At 42.6% G+C, this 25,213-nt stretch overlaps 2 protein-coding genes across 4 annotated transcripts in view; both read right to left on the bottom strand.

Moving 5' to 3' along the window:
- Positions 1-9,515, bottom strand: part of HYDIN (HYDIN axonemal central pair apparatus protein) — a 326,576-nt gene extending 317,061 nt beyond the window's left edge. For both annotated transcript variants that reach the window (XM_084906677.1, XM_084906678.1), the window contains exon 1: positions 9,386-9,515. The gene's annotated coding sequence lies outside the window, so the exon portion shown is untranslated. The remainder of the gene's footprint in view (positions 1-9,385) is intronic.
- On the bottom strand, positions 3,419-9,714 carry CMTR2 (cap methyltransferase 2). 2 transcript variants are annotated; one of them, XM_084906718.1, is made up of 2 exons: positions 9,594-9,714; positions 3,419-6,681 (listed from the first exon to the last, which is right to left on the bottom strand). In XM_084906718.1, the coding sequence occupies exon 2, from the start codon at positions 6,660-6,662 to the stop codon at positions 4,356-4,358; it is 2,307 nt and encodes a 768-aa protein (XP_084762844.1). In that variant the 5' UTR covers positions 6,663-6,681; positions 9,594-9,714; the 3' UTR covers positions 3,419-4,355. The 2 variants fall into 2 exon arrangements, with proteins under 2 accessions (XP_084762844.1, XP_084762843.1); XM_084906717.1 differs by lacking the exon at positions 9,594-9,714 and adding an exon at positions 9,386-9,504.
- Between the last annotated feature and the right edge of the window lie 15,499 nt (positions 9,715-25,213).

Here is a 25,213-nt window from a genome sequence, read left to right as displayed (position 1 = left end):
TGCCTCACAGTAGTTTGCTTTGAAAGTTATTTTTTTAATATATTTTTATTGATTTCAGAGAGGAAGGGAGAGGAAGAGAGAGATAGAAACATCAATGATGAGAGAGAATAATTAACTGGCTGCCTCTTGTTCACCCCGCACTAGGGATGGAGCCCGAAATCTGGGCATGTGCCCTGACCAGTAATCAAACCACAACCTCCTATTTCATAGTTTGACAATCAACCACTGAGTCACACCAGCGGGGCTGAAAGTTATTTCTTCATTAAAAAATTGCCCTGGCCAGGTGGCTCAATGGGTTGGAGCATCATCTCATACACTAAAAAGGTTGCTATTGGATTCTCCAATAGGGTATATATATACTTTGTAGGTTCATCCCCCAAGTTGGGGCTCATCTGGGAGGCAACCAATTGAGGTTTCTCTCAAATCAATGTCCCTCTCCCTTCCTCTCTCATAAATAAATTTTTTAAATATTTTAAAAATTGAAACGGAACTAAAAATGTCTTATTTCCTACTTTCACCTCAGAAACTAAAAATACACTAAATGTCAGTGTTGCCCTTTAAAAAAAAAAAATCAATGGGAAGTATTTAACCATGGAAAATAAAATTTTTAGTTAGATTTATAATCAACATTTTCATTTCTAAAAATATGAGGGATTTACTGTTTTCATATACCCACATCAAAGCACTATAACTAATTTTAAAACTATTCAATTAATGATCTCATCTGCAATTAAAGAATAAAGTTTAGCAGAAACCTGTTTGGCTCAGTGGACAGAGCGTCAGTCTGTGGACTGAAGGGTCCCAGGTTGAATTCCTGTCAAGGGCATGCACCTTGGTTGCAGGCACATCCCCAGTAGGGGGTGTGCAAGAGGCAGCTGATTGATATTTCTCTCTCATCGATGTTTCTCTCTATTCCCCTCTCTTCCTCTCTGTAAAAAATCAATTAAAAAATACATTTTTTTAAAAAAGAATAAGGTTTAAATATTTTTAAAGACCTGGTATTCTCATAAAGTAAAATAAAAACACCAAGAAACATGTTTTTTCAGCACTCCCAACATTTTAATCTTGCTTTTATTCTTTCCAACATCTTTGAAGTAGAAAAAAAAAATTTAACACAAAAATTTTTTTATTTTTTTTTCAGAGAGGGAGAATGAGACAGAAACATCAATGAGAGAGAATCACTGATTGGCTGCTTCCCATATGCCCCCTACTGGATATCAAGCTTGCAACCCACGCATGTATCCTTAACTGGAATTGAACCTGGGACCCTTCAGTCTGCAATTCAATGCTCTATCCACTGAGCAAAACAGCAAGGGCAACACAAATCTTTTTAAACAAAATAACTATATTAAAGATGGAGTCAAGTCCACACATTAATTTTAAATTTATTTCACAAAAGATATTTTCAACACATTCAAATATTTAAATAACTTTAGGATAATATGTAAAACCCCCACTGAAATAAGAGACTAATTTTTTTTTTCTAGAAGGAACAAAAATTAAAATTAAAGAAATTAGACTCATTTGAGAGAATCCAAGATGGCTGCACAGGTAAACACCTAGCCACAGCCGCACACAACAATTTCAATAAAATACAACTAAAATATAAAATGGACATTACCCAGAACTACAGGAAAGTCGACTGACTGGAAATTCTACAACGAGAAGCAAGGAGAAAACCAGAAGGAAGAGCGGAGGAGCTGGAAAAGCCTAAGGTACGGAGACACGTGGCACACGCGCGCGGAGAGGACAGAGCCGGAAAGGAGGGGCGGCTGAGTGGCTGGCTGGTGTTCCTTAGCGGGAAGGGGATAAAAGCTCCGACGGTGCTGGGCCCTGAACCCCAGTTCTAGGCCAGACCCCAGGGACCCAGGCTCATCCATAGGGAGCTGGGCTGTAAGGCAGAACCCCGGGGGAGCGGCTAAAGGAGGTCCCGGCGGTGCGCACATTGCTCGTAGAGAAGGGACGGTCGGCTGTGCCGCTGGATTGCCCTGGCGGGAAGGAGACAAAAGCTCCGGACTGCTCTGAATGCCACCTCCAACTCCACTTCCAACTGAACTGAACCCCAGTTCCGGGCTCATTGGGGGAGAGCATAGGCTGTTTGGTAGCAGGCGAAAATCGAGGGCACCTTTCTCTCAGAGGGGCTTGCAACAAGTACTGAGATTCAGGAACCGCATAGGGTGGGGCTGACGGAAGCCAAGGCTGTAGGCTCCACCTGAAACCCCGCCCCATCATGGAAGCTGCGAAAATGCCGATACAACGAAATAGATCACAAATGAAAGAAATGGAGGACAAAAAGCAACTGGATATAGAGTTCAAATCTACGCTTATAAGGTTTTTCAAGAATTTCCTAGAAAAGGTCGATAAGACCTATGAGGAGATGAAGAGGGATCAACTGGAATTAATAAGGAATCAACAAGAAATGATAAGGGATCAACAAGAAATAAAGAATACATTGTCTGAAATAAAAAATATTATACAGAGTCCTAAAAACAGAATGGAAGATCGCAAGAATCAAGTCATAGATTTGGAACATAAAGAGCCAGAAGACACTCCTCCACAGAAGCAAGAAGGCAAGAGAATCCAGAAAATTGAAGATAATGTAAGAAACCTCTGGGACAACTTCAAGCGAACCAACATCAGAATTATGGGGGTCCCAGAAGATGAGAGAGAGCAAGATCTCACCTTTAAAGCAAGTTTAAATCTAATAAATCAGATAAACAGCAACTGATTCCAAAAGCCGGGGTGAAAACCAAAGTACATTCTAGCATACACCAATATAATATATATTCCAGTATATTACTGCGAAAACCCTAAGTATTCAATACTTGAGAAGCTTAAAAGAAAGTTTTAATACAAGAACCTGGATCTAGGGTTTCAACTTCATTCAATCAAATAGCTAAAATAAGTAAGAATAAACTGTGTCATTACATTGGACCCAATCAACCAAGGCATAAAGATTACTAAGTACAAAATGGTTTTCCAAGAGAGGTTTTAACTCTCCTTTGGTAACCAATTTTCTGTCATTATATTAAGGTGACCAGACGTCCCGATTTTTAACAATTTGTCCCGCGTCCCGGGACTTTTTTAAAACCTTACATTATATATACAAGTGAAACTGCTTCCATAACGTCACCAGTAGGAAATCACATGTCTTCCAGAAATCTACCTCCTGGCACCCACACCCTCCCTGACAAGAACTAAATCTGTCCCCTCCCTTCCCTGTTACGTATTCAATTTCTTTCCCAAAGTAGAGCTTCCATAAATATTACAATATTAAGGACTAAATTTTAATGAATACAAATCAGAGGAAATGAAGGAACATTAACTCTCATTCAAACCTTCCTTAAAAAAATCTGTTTCCAAGTTATATTTTTAACTTCTCCCATGATTCTCTTTAAAAAAGACGAACACAAATATCTATCTGCTAATGACTTTATTCATGAATCTATGATGAAACTCAAAATAGCCAAGAACATGAAAAAAAATTCAGATTAATATTTATCAACCAAATACATCAGATAATACATCTATTTTTCATATAACTAACAAAATGTCTAAAATGCTCATGTAAGAATACAAATATTCTCCATTTTGTGGAATTTCAAAGTAATGAATATTTGCTTACTAGTTTATCAGAGAAGGTTGGTTACACTGTCAAATACATATAATTCAAAAGAAATCAAACATAACTGATAAAATAACCATCTCATGGTTAAACTTTTGATAAAGTGCTACTTTCATACCGAAGAAAGAAATTGTAAACACTAAATGCTGAATCATCATTATGAAAGTGTTAAATTTTTTCCATTATTTATTGTATTGATTACATCCATGTGTTCCCAATAAGAGACCATAACCATTATTTTGCAATTTTAAAATATCTTTTAGTTCACAGATTATTTCCTGGAAGTTTAAAATTGCTACCCCATTGCTAAATGAGGCTTTCCATGATAAATTGTTAGACACAACAATTTTTCAGTTATAAACATAATCTTTGGTTTGAGGCTGTCTTGATAGCCTTGTTTATCTGCTTAAGTTATCTGCAAAAAATTGCCTTCATTCCAATTTTTTCCCAACTAAATTCCTCTCAATTGTTAATGCTGTTAATGAATTGATAGAGGTTTTGTTGAAAGGAGGTGAATCACTGCCGAGCCTCATTGATTTCCTTTAACATTGACCGTGTCAGGTACAGATTTGGGGAACTCATTTTGCCAGATTTCTTAATATGTTTCATACAGTGCCACTGACTCATGAGATGTGTGTATGTGCTTGGGGTGGACACACCCATAGTTGTTTAGTTGGTCTTATTTATCGGCTTAAGTTGTCTGCAAAAAATTGCCTTCAGAAAGACAAGTTCAATTTTGTAACTGAAGGCTGCTGATGATTTCTTCTCTCTCTCCTTGAATAATCAAATGCAAATGTCTTTTAGCAATGGCAGCATTCAAATCCCACAAAAAATCAAGCAGTGCCCCCTGAAGGAGAACTTCCATTGGCACAAACTGTAAAACTTGTTCGGGTGCATCAGAGTTAAGCAAAGCACTCAACAATTCGTTCAGATTCTGCAGATACTGGAAAACTGGATTTGGAAGGTCCTGGTAACCAACACACAACAGGACTGCACAGATCTTCAGAGGCTCAGAGGATGTGGGACAAGAAAATGTGATGAATCTAAAACAGCTGTGGAGTACAAAGATCAAACCAGCCATAAACCTTGTAAAACAGGAAAGTACTGGCAAAATCAAAACATCCCCTGTATTAAGTTGCTGTAGTGAATGTAGAAGGCAGTTCAAAAATAACTGCTGGTAAGTTGGGTTCCCATCATGAAACAATGAGCAGGTGAAAGACATGAGCTCAGCCGATTCAAGAAGTTGAATTTCCAATGGTATATGCATTTTGATATCAGGGAGAACTGGAAAACCCACAAGCAGGCATTTTATTTGGTTGCTGGGTTGTCCAACCTGCTCATCCTGAAGGCACTTGATAAGCCTAAACAACTCAGAAAAAATCAGTTCTTCAGAAAAAACATGGCAAGAACAACAATTCTGATGTTTTGGCCAGAACTTGGAATCCAAATTCAAGGCTCCACCTAATGATTTTTCAATTGCTTCATTAAGAGTCTTTAAAATATCACCATCACAAAAAGGAGAACACTTTACTTTTGGCAGTTTCTTTCCCTCTAAAATATGCCATGAATCACACTCAAGATTGGAAGCTGTCCTCTCTAAATGAGAACTTTGCCCTGGATTATATGCAACATGTTCTTCGGCCCAACTATTAAAGTATCCTTTGGCCACCTTATCTTTCCATGAAAGAGTTTCTAGCATTTTCCTTTCATTATAGGTTTTAAAATATCTGTTCCTCTGCCTAAACCATTTTGTATTTGTACTACAACCAATATTGGATTTTTTTACTAGCCAATTATTTCTGGAAATAGGCTTTAATTGAAACTTTTGCATGAAATATTGAACAGCACAGTCCCTTAAATTATTCAATCTTGCTTGTTCCTCCTTTCCTATGCCCTCAAACAGACGGATGTTCTCAGAAATAGTCTCTAGCTGGTATTTATGAAAGAACGCACAACATTCTTCATGCCTTTTAAGAAAAGATGCAGGAATCACATGATGAGGAAAGAGAGATTTCCTGGTCATTTCAGTTCCAAAGTTCAGCACCATCTTAGATAAGAGAGGCTGGATTGCATCTCTCCCCTTATACTGAAGACATACCACATAGACTTCTGAGTTTCCTGCCTTGCTTGTAGCAGGTTTAAAAACATGGACTTGCTCAAAGGAACAGTTGAGCAGGTACATCAAGTTTATGGAACAATGTTCAAACAAAGTAAACATCTTCAGAACAAAAGAGCCACCGTTTCCAAGGGTCGTCAGGGCAGTGACTACTTCACAGTACTGCAAAGAAGAGACTAAAGCTTCTTGTTCACCGGGGTTTCCTTGGCAATCGAAGCTCCCATCTGCAGTGATCAAGTGAACAGTGGCCATGTTGCTTATGAAATTCTGAAGGCCAGTCAGATATTTCAAGGTCATGATATCACCGGTGTTATCTGGACCAAAGTACCACGAACGCAAGGTATTTGCAATAAGTCGGTCATCCATAATCATCATAAGATTGTCATTGGCTTCATGGTATGGATTCAGAGTATTAGCTACCCAACGCCATTCACAAGGGAATCGATGGGATTTTAAGTAGTGATTGAGACTAGCTATAAAAGCCCCAGGAGCTTCACAAAGATGTAGAGAATTCAGTTTTCCATTCTGAAAAGCTTCCAGTGGAATAACTGGAAAGCTGCACAAAATTTCATGAAACTTACACCATGCTTGAGTACAAAGTTCAGCATTCACAGATTTTCTCACACAGGAAATAATTTTTCCAGCTTTATTAGTGGAAGCAGTGTGTTCATGCCACTCATCCAGCTTCTTATCACTCAGTAGGTTTTTTACTGCATTTAGAGAGTTCTTCAAATCAAGGAACACATTAAATTCTGTGTGGTCACAGGTGAAAATCTCACTGGAATCTGGTAATTGCCACTCATTATTACGTGGCTTGCCATAAGAAAAGTTCTTAGCAAAGAGTTCAAAAATGTCAGCAACAACATCTGGGCTGAATGTCTCAGGGCTTGAACCCAGGGTTGGTTTTCTGCACTCACTCATTTTCAAATTAAATTAAAATCTAGAAAAAGAAAACACATAATTAAATGAACCAAAATTATAAGTGAGTGAAATATCATCCACAGCAAATTGGATCACACTCATGACAAATCGCATAAAATGGAAAGGCTAATGTCATCACACTCAATTATATAAGGGGCACTTTGGAATAAGGAAAGAGTAAAGGCTTTCATAGCCACAGACCTGGGCTCGAATTCCAGTTCTGCCACTTATAGCTTATGCCCTGGGAAAATTATTTTACATCTTTTGAGTCTCAGTTTCTTATTTTAAAAATTGAGGTATCAGCCAAAACCGGTTTGGCTCAGTGGATAGAGAGTTGGGCCGTGGACTAAAAGGTCCCAGGTTCGATTCCAGTCAAGGGCATGTACCTTGGTTACAGGTACATCCCTAGTAGGGAGTGTGCAAGAGGCAGCTGATCGATGATTCTTTCTCATCGATGTTTCTAACTCTCTATCCCTCTCTCTTCCTCTCTGTAAAAAATCAATAAAATATATATTTTTTAAATTGAGGTATCATTTAAAAAATATTTTTTAATTCATTTTTAGAGAGAGGGGAGAAGGGACAGAGAAACAGAAACATCAATGAGACAAAAGCTGGGGGCAATTGGTTGCCCCCTGTAAGCCCTCTACTGGGGATTAAGCCCACAACCCGGGCATGTGCTCTGACGGGGAATCGAACCAGTGACCTCTTGGTTCATGGGCTGATGCTCAACCACACCAACTGGACAAGGTATCATTTTTTTAGAGGAGGATAAAACATGCTAGCATATACAAAGAAAATTCCACAGAAGATTCATCAGTGAATGGCAACTCTTATTCCCATAGTAACCCCTCTAGCTCCTCTCTGAAGTCCTCCTCTATTCATGTCCGAGACACCACTCACAGAGCCCAAACATACTTAGACTAAACTTCATCTCCAAGCATGACATTTAATCAAGTTCAAACAACAGACTTTTAGCTTTTTTTTTTTTTTCAACTCCCTCCATATCTCTTTCTTCCAGGAGAGGATTCTGCATCTGAATCCAATACTGATCCTGATATCAGGCCTTTTTGCCACCACCCACTTATCAGCCAAGCAGAATTGCCAAATATGTCCTCTGTCCAGATCTCACTCTCTTGCTAAGACATGCACTTTGGTAGTAGCAAATCACCTTTATAAGTCACCAACTAACACTCATCACTACACTGTCAACTATGGTATGTACACCTGACTGGTTAGCCTCCTTCAACTCAATGTTGATCCTAACCTATAGTTCACCCTAGCATATCTCTAAACTACAAATTCCTGTCTCATCTGGTCAGTCAGATAGTTCCATATACTCATAAATGGACTATAAAATATGATTTCTTCTTAGTGTTGGAAAAGTTCTAAATTTCAGCAGATAGAGCACTATCTATCTGGTACATGGTACAGCTGACCCTGGGTTGGAATTGCACAAGTACATTTATGTGGGGGGGGGGGGGGTTTCTACGAATACTATAAATATATTTTCTCTTGTGATTTTCTTAATATTCTCTAGCTTACTTTATTGAAGAAATACAATGTATAATACATAAAATATACAAAATAAGTGTTAACTGCTATTATCAGTAAGACTTCCATTCAACAAGTATTATTAGTAGTTCAGCTTTGGGGGAGTTAAAGGTCAACTGTATTTGTTAGCACAATGTTAGTTAACAGGTAATTAAGTTCATGAGTTTAGCATTTATTTAGTATGTCCCCATGGTCGGCAGACTGCGGCTCACGAGCCACATGCAGCTCTTTGGCCCCTTGAGTGTGGCTCTTCCACAAAATACCACTTCCTGGGCGAGTCTATTTTGAAGAAGTGGCGTTAGAATAAGTTTAAAAAATTTGGCTCTCAAAAGAAATTTCAATCGTTGTACTGTTGATATTTGGCTCTGTTGACTAATGAGTTTGCTAACCACTGGTATATCCAATGCATTTTACAAAAATTTTCAAAAAGAACCTTAACTTGTTAAATATGAAAAAATTGACAGTCATCACCCCACAAAGTCAATGCTTCATGATTAAAATGGAAAATAAAGGTGAGCTAGAGCCACAATAAATACAGTAACAGCCGGAAGACTGTAATCTATTAGCATTTACTTTCACTTTCCTTTCTGCAGTGTGCTTACTCATTTATCACCCCAAGTTTAGAACAGGGCGTAGTACACTAAAGCACTCAATAATTTATGTTTTAAAAAAAAAAAGCATGTGGATTAAATAATATAAAGAACAAGGAAGTGTTCCTCTACCCCTTTCATTAAGCACTCTCTAGAGAGCTATGCGGCATCATCCTTCTGCCTGAAGGGTCAGTATTACCATTCTTACTTTGCAGACTCCAGTAGGAAGTCATGTACTTCCTGCCCAAAGCCACAGAAGAAATAACCTGCAAAGTTTTTGGCCCTCAGACAAAAACCCAGGTGAATTTCCATCAACAGTTGTCATCCCTCCAAGGAACAGGAAGTTTCAGAAGTGTTTCTGCCCACGACTCCTCAGACTGGCAATAGTGAAAGGCAGTCATGGCTGAAGTGGACCCGGCGCTTCACTCTGGGCCAGGGGCACCCGAGGTCTTCTTTCAGCTGGTGGGAGGGAGCCGCGGGCTCCATTTAAGTGACCTGTGCGTGGCCTGGAGGGACCACGGTCCCAGCCCCCGCCTCAGAATATCAAGGGCGGCTCGGGCTCGGAACCCCGGCCCGGATTACCTTCGCTCACGCCCACCTCCGCCCTCAGAGTCTCCAGAGGCGGCGCTTCACTCGCTCTCCTCACTCCAGGGGGACATCCTCCACTTCCGCTCCTTCGGGTGCACAGCAGCCCCCACCGCGGAGGAAGGAGGTGAGGCGCCGGGAGGCCCGGAAGGAGGCCCTAAAAGAGGCCCAGACCCGCCCCCCAGACCGTGGAGCGGAAACCCACCTCCAGGTTCACGCCCGCACCGAACGCCGGCAGACAGGTTTATATACACACACAGTGCGCACGCGCCTCAGGGCTGGATGACGTCACACGTCAACGTTACGCACGCCGGCGATTCTGGCAGTGCCGGGGACCCCCGGTACGCTAGTTTTTGCCTCTCCTCGGGCTATAGGGGCTGGAAAGCCCCAGACTCTTTCCCCTCAGCGTCTACGGCGATGAAAGCTGCGCGCGCAAACTGAGCGCCCCTTGGCCCCGCCCCCTTGGTGAAAGAGGGCGGGGCAAACCTGTCTGGGACACGCTGGCTCCGCCCACTTGGCCCCGGGCCCCAGAGGCTTTCTGTTCTGCAGAAGTTAGTTCAGTAGAGGTTGAGTTAAAACTGGTGTCTTTTTTTTTTTTTTAATATATTTTATTGATTTTGTACAGAGAGGAAGGGAGAGAGATAGTTAGAAACATCGATAAGAGAGAGTCATCGATCAGCTGCCTCTTGCACACCCCCTACTGGGGATATGCCCGCAACCAAGGTACATGCCCTTGACCGGAATCGAACCGGGGACTCTTCAGTCCCCAAGCCGACGCTCTATCCATTGAGCCAAACCGGTCTCGGCAAAACTGGTGTCTTTTAGACACTATGACATTAAAAGCCTCACTGGGGAAACTGCGAGATAATATTGTTCTTATTTTGTTAAACTTTTTATTGCCTTTATTTTGAAATGTTTTATCCTCCCAATGAAGCAGTACCATTATATAGTCGATATTTATGCATATGTTTATAAGTCAATAAGCAAAAGACAACATCAGGAAAAATGGGCGAAGACGTGAACAGGATATCCAAAAATAGGAAAATAAATAATCAATAAGGACGTACAAAAGGTGTTTAGTATTTAAAAAAAAAAAAAGAATTGGAAATGAAAACAATGTTTTCACACAATTTTGTAAAGATTTTAAATAATCGATAATAACCACAGTTGGTGAGAATATGAAAAAAAAACAAGTTTATGTACTGTGGTGGGAGTAAAAATTGATATAAACCTTACAGAAGGCAAACTTTTTAAAAAAAATATATTTTATTGATTTTTCACAGAGAGGAAGAGAGAGGGATCAGAGTTAGAAACATCAATGAGAGTCATTGACCAGCTGCCTCTTACACACCCCCTACTGGGGATGTGCCCACAACCAAGGTACATGCCCTTGACCAGAATCGAACCCAGTACCTTTCAGTCCGCAGGCCAACGCTCTATCCACTGAGCCAAACCAGTGCCGGCAGAAGGCAAACTTTTAAATGGCCTTACATTGTAATCCAGCTATTCTCATACCTGGAAATTTATCTTTAGTGAACAAGTAGCACTCACTTTGAACAAAATATTTATTTCAGCACCTTAATATTAACAATAAAAAATTGGAAACTAAATGTCTACTTTAAGGTAATTAATTAAATTCTAATGGTAGGTACATCCATGTAATGGAATACTATTCAGTCATTAATAGCCTACATGCATCAATAGTATGTATAAAAATAGGAGACTATAGAACTGTGTGTAGAGTCTGAAACATGTAAATTTTAAGTTTATAAAATATATTTTTACAAGTTTTCCAGGACATGTAGTTATGAAGGGGGAAAAAATGTTTTTTCAAAAAATGGTGCTAGGTCATTTGGAAATCCATATGGAAAAAACTTTATTTGAACTCTTATCTCACATCATAAACAAAAATACAGTTCACTTGGATTGCCAATTGTACTTTAAAAGTCAAACAATAACTCTTTTAGCAGAAAACATCTTTGTGACCTATAAGTAGGCAAAAAAATTTATAACAGGGAAGAAAAAGCACTAATAATATATATAGTATTATTATATTATTATTATATATATAATTAATATATATCATATATATAGCTATGTTAAAATTAAGAACATCTAGCCCTAGCTGGTTTGGTTCAGTAGATAGAGCATTGGCCTGCGGACTGGAGGGTTCTGGGTTTGATTCCAGTCAAGGGCACATGCTCGGGTTGTGGGCTTGATCCCCAGTGAGGGGCGTGCAGGAGGCAGCCAATCAATGATTCTCTCTCATCATTGATGTTTCTACCTCTATCTCTCTCTCCCTTTCTCTCTGAAATCAATAAAAAATATATATTTTTTAAAAAATTTAAGAATATCTATGGATCACTGAGAGTGAAAGGCAACATATAGAGTGGAAGAAGATATCCTACATAATAAAAAGGTAATATACAAATTGACCCTAACAGCAGAACAACCAATCGCTATGATGCACCCTGACTATGGGGGTGGGGGCAGGAGGGCGCAGATGCTCAATGCAAGAGCTGCTCCCTGGTGGTCAGTGCACTCCCACAGGGGGAGCGCCACTCAGCCAGAAGCCAGCTGTGGTGGTGGCAGGAGCCTCTCCTGCCTCCATGGCAGCACTAAGGATGTCGACTGATGGTTAGGCCCACTCCCTCCATTAATCAGACATCTCCCGAGGAGTCCCGGGCTGCCAGAGGGATGTCTGACTGCCAGCTTAGGCCCAATCCCCCAGGGAGCTGGCCTGAGCCATTAGTCGGACATCCCCCAAGGGGTCCCAGTCTGCGAGAGGGCACAGACCGGGCTGAGACCCCCCAAGTGCACCGACCCGCTAGTTTATAATAATGTACATATGTGTGATGAAAGACTTGTATCCAGAGTACATAACTCCTACAAGTGAAAAAACTCCTACAAGAAATACAAATTTTTCCAATGGAAAATGGACAAAGTCTGGAACAAACACTTCAAGAAGATGAGATCTAAAAGGCTGAAAAATTATGAAAAGATGTTCAACTTTATTAGCCTTTGGGGAAATGTAAATTAAACCCATAATGAGATATACAATAGATTGGCTAAAATGAAAAAGACTAAAGATATTAGTGTTGTGGAGTATGAGGAGCAACCAATTGGTGGCTGATTAGAAGAAAAAGGTATTCCAAGATCTCCCAAATTCACAGGTTTGTTGCCCCTTTTATTTTCCAATTCTTTTGAATGAATAGAATCAGTATCTTAAACTTTAAAGAGTTAAAAGAAAACAACCAAAACCTGCATTAATATTTGCAAATTTGGATAAAAATGCACAGCTATATGAATGCATTTTGTATCAATTTAACTTACATATTTTAACAAGCACACACAGCATCTGAGTGGAAGCTAGCTTCAATTATTCTTTCCAATTCCTGAATGTTCTTTATACTCAACTAGCATGACAATGACAACTAAGCAGCATAAAGGATTAAAACAACCCACTCCTCAGCCTCAGCTCTGATCATATTTCTCTGTCAAGAAAACAGAAACTAAACTGCTTCTGTGGTCATTTATCACCAATCAATTTGCTGAGTCCCTAATTTACATCCCCCGACAGATTCTGTGAGGTGACAGTGTGCAAACTGCAGTTCCAAAAACCCACAGGGGGTTTTCTTGATGGGATTTAGGTTAGAGGTATGTGTGTATGTCAACTCATTAAATGATATCGTTAACATTTGAGCATTTCATTCAAAATAAATTTTACCTTCAAAACTAGAACCTTAAACAGATATTGAACTCTGTGCACAATGAAGTGTAGAAGAAAAGTATATCAATGTCTGCACCTTTCTTTGAAATGCATCATACATAAAATGCATTGATGGATGGATGGAGGGACAGATCAATGATAAAGTAACCGCAGAATGCTCATAACTGTAGAATCTAGGTGGTGAACACATGACTGTTCACTATATAATTCAGCTTTTCTCTGTTGAAATTTTTCACCGTAAAATATTGGGGGAAATAGAGATTCATATCACAAAAGGCAAGAATGGAATCTCTCCCGTTAAACATTAAGTACACACATACATACAATGAGTATCTAGTATTTCCCACTCACAAGGAAACAGAGCCTCTAAGAGAGCTTTAAGTGAACAGCATTGAACTTGCTGGAGGCCAAGTTCAAGTTCTTGTGGCTCATATGATCCACTTACCCAGGTAAGTGAACACCATCAGGCTAGGTTTTGACCATTACATAATCTCAGATTTTTCCCTTTTCTTTGTCACACACAGTGTTCCACTTACTCTCATTCTTGCCACATCAAATGCATCATCGTTTAAATGCAGGAAACTAAGAAAACACCAATGTTGAAATTTCAGAAGTCAACAAAGGTTATAAACCTGATAAATAATTCTTTCAGTTTCCCTCCTGATAATCTTTACCAGATCTTTAAATTGCATTCTGATTAAAATTCTCACACAGCACCTTAAGCTGTTAGAAAACAATGTGATAGCCAGGCGGTGGCTCAGTGGTTGAGCATTGACCCATGAACCAGGGGGGGTCAGAGTTCGATTCCTGGTCAGGCCATGTGACCAAGTTTGGTGCTCAATCCCCAGTAGGGGGCGTGCAGGAGGCAGCCGATCAATGCTTCTCTCTCATCATTGATGTTTCCAGCCCTCTCTCTCTCCCTTCCTTTGTTTCTAAAAATCAATTTTAAAAAATATTTTTTTAAAAAGAAGATACAGTAAAAATGATAACTAATTAGTCTATTCAACTATTGGGTAGAGCACCTATATATTGTGGCTTTTGTGGGAAAATGCTTGAAAACAGCAGCCTGAAATCTCTTTTCATACTACTTACAGACTAAGCAAAAATTATTAATACAAATAATTTAATTTTAGAATAATTACAAGAATTCTAAACATCAGGTCATGAAAGCAGTTTTCATCTATTTTTGGTCCTGTAACACACAGTTAAACTTCATTCTGCATCTTAAGATAATTCAGGACTAAAATCCAATTTGAAATTTCTTTCTTAAAATTTATTTCCATCAACTCATGTTTTTTCTTACGTAGTTAATCTACAGTTAATGAAACAGAGGCACTTACTAAATGGGGAAAAGTTAAAATCTATTTTTATGTTATGAATATCATAAAAGATTATATTTAAAATAAACTTTTAAAACAAGATTGATAACACAAGCGTGAATAATATGCTGACCTAAAATATATGTGTGGGGGTTTTTTTACTTTAAATCGCTTCTTTATTTTCTCTCATGTTAAAATTACCAAAATAAAAATTTTTTTAAAAAATTAAGAGTTTAAGGGAGAATGAATATTACTGTGAGATGAGTCCAGACTTTTTTTTAAAAAAAGGTTAAAGAAACACTGTCATGTGAAATAGAATACAATACATGACCCATCCTTGAAGCATTAATCATTTCATTGTAGACACAAAATGCTTAAAAATAAATACTATTACATAACTAAGGGCTATATTGTGTGATACATATTAAATATGGTAGGAATCTAGAAAAGGGGAAAATTAGTAGAAAAAAGATGGGGGAAAGAGACTTTAATTTTTGTCTTAACAGGTTTGTGCTATTGGGGGAGGGAGAGTAGCAGCCTAGCTCGAGAAAATAACATGGGTAAAAAAAGAAGAAAAAAAAAGACAAGCAAGGTAATTGCAGAAAAAGGACAAAAAGTTATTTTGATTGAAATGCTATATAGAGAGTGTCTTAGTTGAGGCTGCTATAACAAACTACCATGGACTGGGTGACTTACACAACAAAAACATATCAGTGGTTCTCGCCATTCAGGAGCCTGGAAAGTCCAAGAATAAAGTCCCGGCAGATTTAGTTCCTGGTAAGAGCTCTCTTCATTAACCTAATTACCTCCTAAAGGCCCCATCTCCAAAATGCCATCACATTGAGACGTAGGCCTTCCACTTATAACTTTTATAAGAACACAATTCAGGCCATGGCAGGAAGTGAATAAACGGAGTACAGAGGACCATGGAAGCCAGAGTAAGATGCCAGGATCTGCTGCAATAGGAAATGGTCAAGAAGGAAGGAAGTCCTGGGGCTGAGTAGCTCAGTTGTTTCGAGTGTCGTTCCTATGTGCCAAGGTCATGGGTTCAAGCCCCGGTCAGGGCACACACAGGGGTCAACCAATGAATGCATAAATAAGTGGAACAACAGATTGATGTTTCTCTCTCTTCTCCCCTTCCTTCTCTACTTCTCTCTCTCTCCCTTCCTCTCTAAAATCAATAAATTGATTTTTTATTTTTTTTTAAATAAAAAGAAGGAAGGAGGGGGGTGGAAAAAAGATGGCGACTAGCAGGACGGAGCTGAGAGAGAGGAAATGAGTGAGGGTAATGAAAGGAGTGTGTGTGGAAGTGCATGGGGTGTGTATGAGTGAGTGAGGGAAAGTTAAATCACGCAGGAGCAGCAGGAGCTGGACAACAGCCTCCCCTGGACAAGGAGAGACCACCACTGCTACGGGCACTCCCTGGACGGCGGGACTCCAGCACTGAGCCCACGCCATCTTGAGCGGCCTTTTTTAGAAACTCAACCAACATCACCAACAAGACAGGCCTTGAAACTGCCCCACGACCCAGCACACACTCTAGCCAATATTCTGCGACCCCAGCTGCAGACCCCCGGACTCTGAGATCTCCACCTCCAAAGACACACCATTCTGAGACCATCTGGATTCCTATAACAGAGAGGAATAGACAGAAGTGCTCCAGCCATGCAGACAGAAGAGAAACAGTTCAGAGATGGAAGACGCTGATGACACCTTGCCATACCAGCAGACAGCAGCTGCGTGTTGCTGAAGGATGCCCAGGACCAAACCAGAGACGGTCGGACCTGCATCACCACCGTTTGTCCACCAACTAGATCTGAAATATCATGGCTGACATGTACACATAAGGAACCGTTTGACATTGAAATTGGGATTCAAAAGAACTGCTGGCCCAGAAAGGAACTCACTACAGACTGATTAATTTGCCTCTCAGCATAACCATTATGGCTTGTCTCAGTTTCGGTTCTTACAAGGGTATTTCTTGGATCCCATGATCTCACACATCTAGAGGAAATAATGAACAACATAAACTGATGAACAAAAACAGACCCAGAGAAAGAGAAGCAGTGATCAAGACTCTCAAACCTCAGAGGGAAAGTAGAGGAGGGTGGGGGTAAGCGGGGGAGATCAACCAAAGGACCTGTGTGCGTGCATATGGGCCTAGCCAGTGGCCATGGACAACAGGGGGTGGGGGCATATGTGGGGAGGGGTTTGGGATGGGAATGGGGGGATGAGGACAATTATGTGATACCATAATCAATAAAATAAAATTTTAAAAAAAAATTAAAAGAAGGAAGGAAATAGCTAGGTTTGGTTCTTACAGAGTAAGGAAACACAGTGGAATTGCCAAGTGGAAATATCCAGGAGGGAGTTAGAAATCGATATCTGGCTGAAGTTCAGGTGGAGGGGAAAAAAAAAAAAAAAAAACCGTAGTAACTCTCAACCCTGTGAATTTTTAAGTAAGTACTTTATTATCGCTTATTATTTACAGTCATTATGATACTTAATTTAGAAGTAAAATCAATACCAAAAGTTGTTAAAACACTGGCCCTGGGGATGCTTCTTAATAGCTCACCTAATTCTGACCTTTCTTGAGATCAATATGGCTTCTCTCTTTGAAAAGCTAAACTGCATCAGCTCTGGCACCCGAGTCCCTGGGTTAAAACCTCCACCTCCCAGCGTGTGCCCTTGGGCAAGGAAGACCTCCCAGGGTGGCACTGAGAACTCCCGAGGGACTGTAAAGCGCTTACTACAGACTCTTGCATTTCGCCACAATCAGATCAATGTCAGCTGCTCCTACAAAACGTCTGTTCTTTTCTGGAAGACAAGGTGCCAAACTCAAACTCTTTTCTGAGAGGTCCTTCTTTCGCTGTTTCTTTTTATATTCCCGATCCTTACTAGAGCAGGAGAGGAAAAGAGGGAGGGCGAGTATGGAGATGAGAGGGAAACAAGAGAAGACCAAATTGTTTGTCCAGGCCACGGAGAAGCTGCCAGATGTACCTGCTTTCTGTCTGTCTGCAACAATCTGGGCGGGTGTCAAGGAGCAGGGAGAAGACCAGCCGCAAAATGAATGAGCACATGGATCCGCACGGATGCATTTCGGAAACATGATGTGGAATGACAAACGCAAGTTGCCGCCCTATTATTTTTGCCTCACCATTTATGTAATGTTTAAAAACACAGGAAACATTTCTGCTTCATGGTTATGGATACAAATGTAGTAACAAAACAAAACAAAAACACGAAAACCAAATGAGAGCCCTGGTCGGGTACCTCAGTTGGTTAGAGTGGTGTCCCAATACGCCAAGGTTGTGGGTTCAATCTCGGGTCACAGCACATACAAGAATCAACCAATGAATGTGTAATTAGGTAGAACAATTGTTTCTCTCTCTCTCTCTCTCTCTCTCTCTCTCTCTCTCTCTCTCTCTCTCTCTCTCCTCCCTTCCTCTCTCTCTCTCTCTTTCTCTTTCTCTCTCTCTCTCGTTAAATAAACAAACAAACAAATACAAATGAGGGAGATACACACTAATTTCTAAAGTGGGAATCACTGAGGAAGTAGAGATGATAGCAAAAGGCACAAAAGGGATATCAATTGTACTACAATGTCTTCATTTTTATTTTTATTTTTTTATTTCAGAGAAGAAGGGAGAGGGAGAGGGAGATAGAAACATCAAAGATGACAGAGAATCATCGATCAGCTGCCTCCTGCACACTCCCCACTGGAGATCGAGCCCACAAGCCGGGCAAGTGCCCCTGACCAGAATCGAACCTGGCACCCCTCAGTCCGCAGGCTGAAGCTCCATCCATGGAGCCAACCTGACCAGGGCATGTCTTCATTCTTTTTATTAAGCTCTGAAACAATGGCAAAATATTAGCACTTTTAAAATCTTGGTAGTGAATACATGGGTGTTCTGTTATTCTATTTTCTGAATGTTTGAAATATCTCCTTAAATCTTTAAACATAAAAAGAACTGCCTGCCTCGTTCTTAAATCTATTCAAACTCCCATATACTTTAGTTAAATCTTGTATGCTTCTCAGATTCAATTTGAAAAAAACTATAATAATACTATTAAAACGAGGCTATGTTTGGCGCACCATTACCAAAATAGATTTCAAAGTCTGTTACCTATGTTGAATTATAGATATGACCCTATTACTGGGTTTTTATTTCATTTCATGGTATTAATGACTGGTTATAGCACATTACATTTTGGGGTTGCTTTATGGTTAACAAAGTAATTGTGTATACCTTCAGACCACCACCAAGTTTCATCTCAGGGCAAATTCCAACAGATAGATGGTGGCTGTCGGGAGGGTTCTGTTGAAACAGTTGTAAAACCACATCTGGGCTCTGTGGGGAGGGCAATGAGCAGCTAGGAAGGCATGTCAAGGGCAGGGTGGTGAGCTGGTGCCCCATGTGTCTCATTGATGATACGTACACTTTCCCGATTCTCCTCTGTCTCCCTCACCGCTCTGCCTGCTATCTTGGTGTTTTCCAAGAATTCCTCTCCCGGATTCCCCTTGATCTCCCCTCATGCTGCCCCCACCCCTGACTGATTTCCTTCTCGTCCACAGCAGCCTTCCAAGCCGACAAGTCCCTCTCCTCTGTTTCTCAGTAAAGCCTTCCCAGCCCCTCTGGACCAGCTGAAAGACCTCCCCTTCCGCCCACAGGCATGCGTGCAGAGCATTTATCTCTAAGCATTTCAACGATCTGTTTACCCATCTATCTCTGCGGTGGCCTTTGAAAGGACCAGGCTGGATCTTATTGATCTCTGCCCTCCCAGCTTCTGGCACAGGCACGCAATCAATAAATGCTCGTTAAATGAAAGATTGACTTAATGAATGGTGCCCTTATTTTTGCAGAAAAGGAAACAGACTCAGAAGTTGGGGTTTTTCCTCAAGGTTATCCTTCTTCTGAAACCTCCCTGCTTTTCCTCTAGAGCAGGATTGACATTTCCTGTAAAAGAGCCTAGGAGTGGCCGAGACCAGTTTGGCTCAATGGATAGAGCGTCGGCTTGGGGACTGAAGGGTCCCGGGTTCGATTCCGGTCAAGGGCATGTACCTTGGTTGCGGGCATATCCCCAGTAGGGGGTGTGCAAGAGGCAGCTGATCGATGACTCTCTCTCATCGATGTTTCTAACTCTCTATCTCTCTCCCTTCCTCTCTATACAAAATCAATAAAATATATTTAAAAAAAAAAAAAAAAAAGAGCCTAGGAGTGAGTATTGTCAGCTTTGTGGGCCATCGGGTCTCTGTCATGACCACTCGCTTCTGATGCTGTAGTTGGGAAGTAACGATAGACATAGCCACACAGCCCAGCAGTGGGCTGGGTTTGGCTCAGGGACCTGGCTGCAGACGATGGTAAATAGGCACTCCTATGTGTCTAGCTTCTGCGTTGAACATCCTCTCTGCCTCAACCCAATCCCAGGATCCTGAGTCCAATGTTTCTACAGTCCCTGTTGGGGTGAGATCGACAGTCCTCTCCTAACTCCAAGCCAGGGAGTTGAAGAAGGCTCATGAGAGAGCTGGCTTCCAAGCTGAGCCCAGAAAGGGGAAGAGGAGTTTGTTGACATGGTTCTGAAGGGACGTAGACAGTCAAGCCCAGCTTCTCCACATCCTCTTTGATCACCCATTTTGTTTTGTTTTTTTGTTTTAAACATATTTTATTGATTTTTTTTACAGAGAGGAAAAGAGAGGGATAGAGAGTTAGAAACATCCATCAGCTGCCTCCTGCACACCCCCTACTGGGGATGTACCCGCAACCAAGGTAAGTGCCCTTGACCGGAATCAAACCTGGGACCCTTGAGTCCACAGGCCAACGCTCTATCCACTGAACCAAAATGGTTAGAGCTGATCACCCATTTTGAACACGCTTAACATTTTTTTTCAAAGTAAAGACATCCATTTCTTGGGTGTAGTGAACAAAAAAAACAAAAAACAAAAGTGGAGCAAATAATTCCCTTTCATTTCCCCACTCCCTTTCTATTTCCAAATGACTCCCCTCTTTCTCTTTCCCAGACACAACGGCAAACTTCTTCCATTCTTCTCCTACTTCCTACCCGACTGTCCTCTCACTCATTGTCAGGAGATGCCCTCTCCTCCTCCTTCACCAAGGAAATAAGAGCCATCGGGAGAGAACCTCAGGATTCTGCCGCTCATCACTAACTTATCGGCATCTCTACCCACTCCCTTACCCTTCCTGTCATCACGGAATAGGCCTCCAAGACCGATTCCTCCTTCTGCTCTTTGCACCTCATCTCAGGGAACCTGCTCCCATCCATTGTCTCTCCCCTGTATCTTTCTCTGTCTCTCTCCATCTCTCTCTCTCTCTCTCTCTGTCTCTCTGAACTTCATCCCACAGGCACAGAGGGGCTTCTCTCCCCTACTCCCCACCCCCCACTCCTCTCCTGGTACCTTTCCAATAGAGATGCATGCTCTACTAGTCCCTCAAACCTGTTTCTTTCTCTGGTCATTGCCCTATCTTCCCCCTCCCCACCCTCTACCTCCTTCATAGCCAAAGTTGTTGAAAAAGTTCTGTGATTACGGTTTCTACTTCATCATTTCCCAGGAATTCTTTCAATCATTCAAAATGTGCTTGTCCTCCATTACACCCTTGAAACTCTCTCATTGGAGACCCCCAAATAACCTCCTGTGTTGTTACATCCAACCCAGAGCTCTTTGCCTTGTCTTTACTGATTTCCTGTCATTATTCCACCCTGTGGTCTTCCTCCCTGAAACAGCCTCTTCCCATGACTGCGGTGGCCCTGTTCTTCCTCAGACTTTTCTGTAGGACCCAATACTTCCGCCTATTGGTTAAATATCGCTGTCTTCAGAGCTTCCTGCTCAGCATTGTACTCTTTTCCGTCACCTGCTCCCCTGCGTGTCCCGTCTAATCTCCAAGCAGTCTTACATGTGTTGATAATTCCCAGATTTACTTCTCCAACCCAAAGCTCACTACTGCAATAGAGCTGGCTGGCCAATTGTCTAATAGAATAAGAAATTAACCTTCCTTCCCCCCCCCCTTTTTTTTTTTTAAATTCACCACATCCAGTCCCGTCTTTAAGCAATATTATCTTGATCCCCACCTTCCCAGTCAACTGCTACCTCTTTTCTTTGCCCCACTTTCAGCTCTTCAGAGTTTTCTTTCTTCCTTTCATTTTATTTATTTATTTTTAATTTTTATTATTATTGTTATTTGCTTTCATAGAGAATGGATTTTCATTGTCAACTTCCTAACCTTATCTGTTTCCGCCCCTTCCAGCTGCATTTTGAGGCCGAGGCCGAGGCCGAGGCCAGGAACTCAGAAATAGCTTGGCCAACTTCCTGCAGCCTTTGCTTTAGGGTTGGCTTTGCCCTTTCTCCCAAGACTTTGTTAATGTCCAGGCTGGGGTAACTCCTCTTCCCATGGAAGGAGTGGGGACTGGATACCCTCAGACTTCAACTCAGTCCCCTGACTCCGCACAGAATCCTGGCCGGTGGTGATGCCAGAGGGCTCTTCCTGGCTCCCCCGTGATAGTGAGGTAATGGGGAGCCTCTGCTGTTGGGAGAGATTTCCTTGACTTTTCTCTAAGCTCCCTATTCCCAGCTTTTACCAACGTCTACCTAAACCAGGGGCACTGGTGAGAACCCTCTGTCACTTCCGCTTTGCAGCTCACTTTCTTCCCTTCTATCACTCACTTCTAGGGGGAGAGAAGGTGTAGGAGATGCACTATGTCGTTCCAAAATCTCCTCCTCTTCCTCTTATAGGACACTTTTCAGTTCATAGCACGAAGAGAACCTCTCCCTTGTTTGATTGTTCCTGGTAATTATTTTTTTAATATATTTTATTGGTTTTTGTTTTGTTTGTTTTTTACAGAGAGGAAGGGAGAGGGAGAGAGAGGTTGAAACAGCGATGAGAGAGAAATATCAATCAGCTGCCTCCTGCACACCCCACACCAGGGATGTGCCCGCAACCAAGATACATGCCCTTGACCAGAATCGAACCTGGGACCCTTGAGTCCTCAGGCCGACACTCTATCCACTGAGCCAAGCCAGCGAGGGCCTGGTAATTATTTTTAGTTGTTTCATTGAGTGATGGGGCAGGATGCTTCTGGAAGCAGGAAGTGTTGTCTTTTACTTGTGAGGAGCCTGGTAACTTACCCTCCCATCCATAGGGCGCGGGGGCAGGGTGGTACTGGGGGGCAGGAGAGATGAATACAGTGGCTCAGGCAGACACTAAGGGACCCCAGCCTTCAGGAAGCGGCAGGCCCGACTCAGGAGCCTGGTATTTCCTGGGAAGGGTATCTGGCGACTGCACTTCTCATGTACCCTTTCTGCTGCCCCTCGTTTTCCCAGCAACGAGTAGTGTCACCCTTAACCCAGAAAGGCTTTCGTTGCACTTGACCTTGGGACAGCGGAAGTGACAGGGAAGCTGCTCCCCACAGCAGCCAGGCTCGGGCAGGAAGCTAGCAGTGTGCAGGAACGGAGACAGGCTGGGCCAGCTGAGCCCCTGGTGCCGCAGAAGGAGACAGATGGGAGGAAATCCGGGCCTGGGCAGGGGTCCTGGGATGGAGCGGTGAAAAGACACAGTGAGGTGGGGGGGGGGGGGGCGGTCTGTACATCTGACAGCTCCCACCACCACACAAGGGCCCCAGCGGCCCCTGGGAGAAAAACAGCATCCCCGAGGAGAAAGGAAACCCGGGGCAGCTGGACACTCAAGCTTGGAATTAATGAGCAAATCCCATCAGACCTTTGACACCGTGGGCTCCGGCCTCAGAAGGCAGGAGCCTTTTAAGCGCCAATGATTATCTCTGCGCTGTTCCTCCCCGGGCTGCGTCTGGGGCGGATCGCCACCTGCGCCTTGCCCTGGCATTTCCACGCACAAAATAATTGGCTGCAGAGGGCTGCCGGCTGCCTTTGTGAGAAGGGAAACGGCAAAAACAAACTTCTTGTTCTATCGACTCACATATTTCTGAGTTTCCTCCAAAGGTCTCCGTCAAAAACTCTGTCTTGATTTGACTTCTCTCTGATTTAGGAGCGCGTTCTTTGCTTTCAACCCGGAATGAATAAAACGGGAATGGTTCCCTCTGCATTTAGAAGTTAAATAACCATTTGCCTCCGAGAGATTTCTGAATATTTCATGTTCGCCTCTATATTATTCATTTAAGGGGCACAGAATTCTCCAAACCTCTTTGAAGAAGAAGCTAGTATTGGGTGAGCAGAAACTGTGAAAGCTCAGGAAGCTAAACGGTATCGATATCACTAATACTAGTTAATTAGTTAAGATTAACATAGCTAAACTAAAGTGCTGGTACTCGTGTGTTCATTTAGTCCTCTCAGCAGCCACGCCGTTACGATCACCTCTATTTTGCAGAAGAGAAGGTAACTTGAATAGGTTCAAACACTCGCACACAGCCCGTTACCCAGGGAAGTTAGGACGGGGCACAGATCATCTCCACACACCTCGGAGCCTCTCCACACACGAGGTGCCTGTGTCAGTGGCCGGTTCCTGCAGGACAAACTACCCCCAGAATTCAGTAACCGAAGGGTGGGATTTCTGGAACAGCGGGCTAAAGAGTAGCGGCTTGAAGACATCACCTGTGATCTCGCAGTTTGTATGAGTCAGGAGTCTGAGCACAGCTGGGTGCTCTGGCTCTGGGTCCCTCACAGGCGACAATCAAGGTGTCAGCTGGGGCCACAGTCACCTCCAGGCTGGGGGGGGGGGGGGGGGCATGCTTCCTAGTCCTTCCCCCCTCAAACCCCAGCACCCCCCCCCCCTCTGCCCTCGCCTGGTGGTTGGCAGGACTTGGGTTTTGGCTGGCACTTAGCCAGGCACCAGCCTCCATTCCTAGACACACGGACCTCTCCCCAGGGCACAGCATGGCCGTGAGCTTTGTCAGAGCACATAAACAAGAAGAACCAGAGGGAAAGAGTCTGGGCAAGATGGAAGCCCCCGTCATTTGTCCCCTAAGTTTGGCAGAGTCACTAGACCCAGCCCACTCTCCAGGGATTAGACGTGTGGTTACCAGGAAGCAGCCTTCAAGCCGTTCAGGAGCACAGCGCCCCCCTCAGGCAGGTGCCCCTCTCGACATCACACAGCGGGGCAGGCTGAATGGCACAAGGTGTCACATGATGGGATCTCCTGGCCACATCCGGCTGGAGGCGGACACCTGGCCCAAACCTGGCCAATGAGATTCTCTCCCCCTGGGAATTCTGAGCTGCACTTCAGGGACCCTAGTTGGTTTCTGCCAGAGGCTTGAAATGAAATGATATTCATCAGGAACTGATAATCTTCCCCTGTGCTTCAAGGAGAGAGAGAGAGAAAGAGAGAGAGAGAGAGAGAGAGAGAGAGAGAGAGAGAGAGAGAGAGAGATTGTGCTTCCTCCTCTGTATTTGGAGAAGTACGATCAAAACTGTAGGTTTCGCCTGGCTGGTGTGGCTCAGTGGTTGAGCCTCAGCCTATGAACCAGGAGGCCACAGTTTGATTCCCAATCAGGGCGTGCTGGAGGCAGCTGAACCATGATTCTCTCTCATCATGGATGTTTCTATCTTTCTCTCCCTCTTCCTTCCTCTCTGACAATCAATAAAGATTTATTTTTAAAAATAAAATAACTGTAGGTTTCTGTCACCTGCAACCAGGGGTGATAGTCATAATATTTAACAACCCATCAAGACGGAACTCACCCTCAACACCTGGTCCCCACCAACTGCCTGCCACCTGAAGCACACTGCTCTCTCCCCTCGACCACCAGCTGCCCTCAGGGAGTTAGGCTGGGGCAAGGCCTGGCCAAAGCACC

Source organism: Pipistrellus hanaki (assembly GCF_964339955.1).
Source record: "Pipistrellus hanaki genome assembly, chromosome: 15".
Taxonomy (NCBI): Eukaryota; Metazoa; Chordata; class Mammalia; order Chiroptera; family Vespertilionidae; genus Pipistrellus; species Pipistrellus hanaki.
Note: the sequence above shows the minus strand (reverse complement) of the source record. Positions and strands in the feature narration are given on the sequence as shown.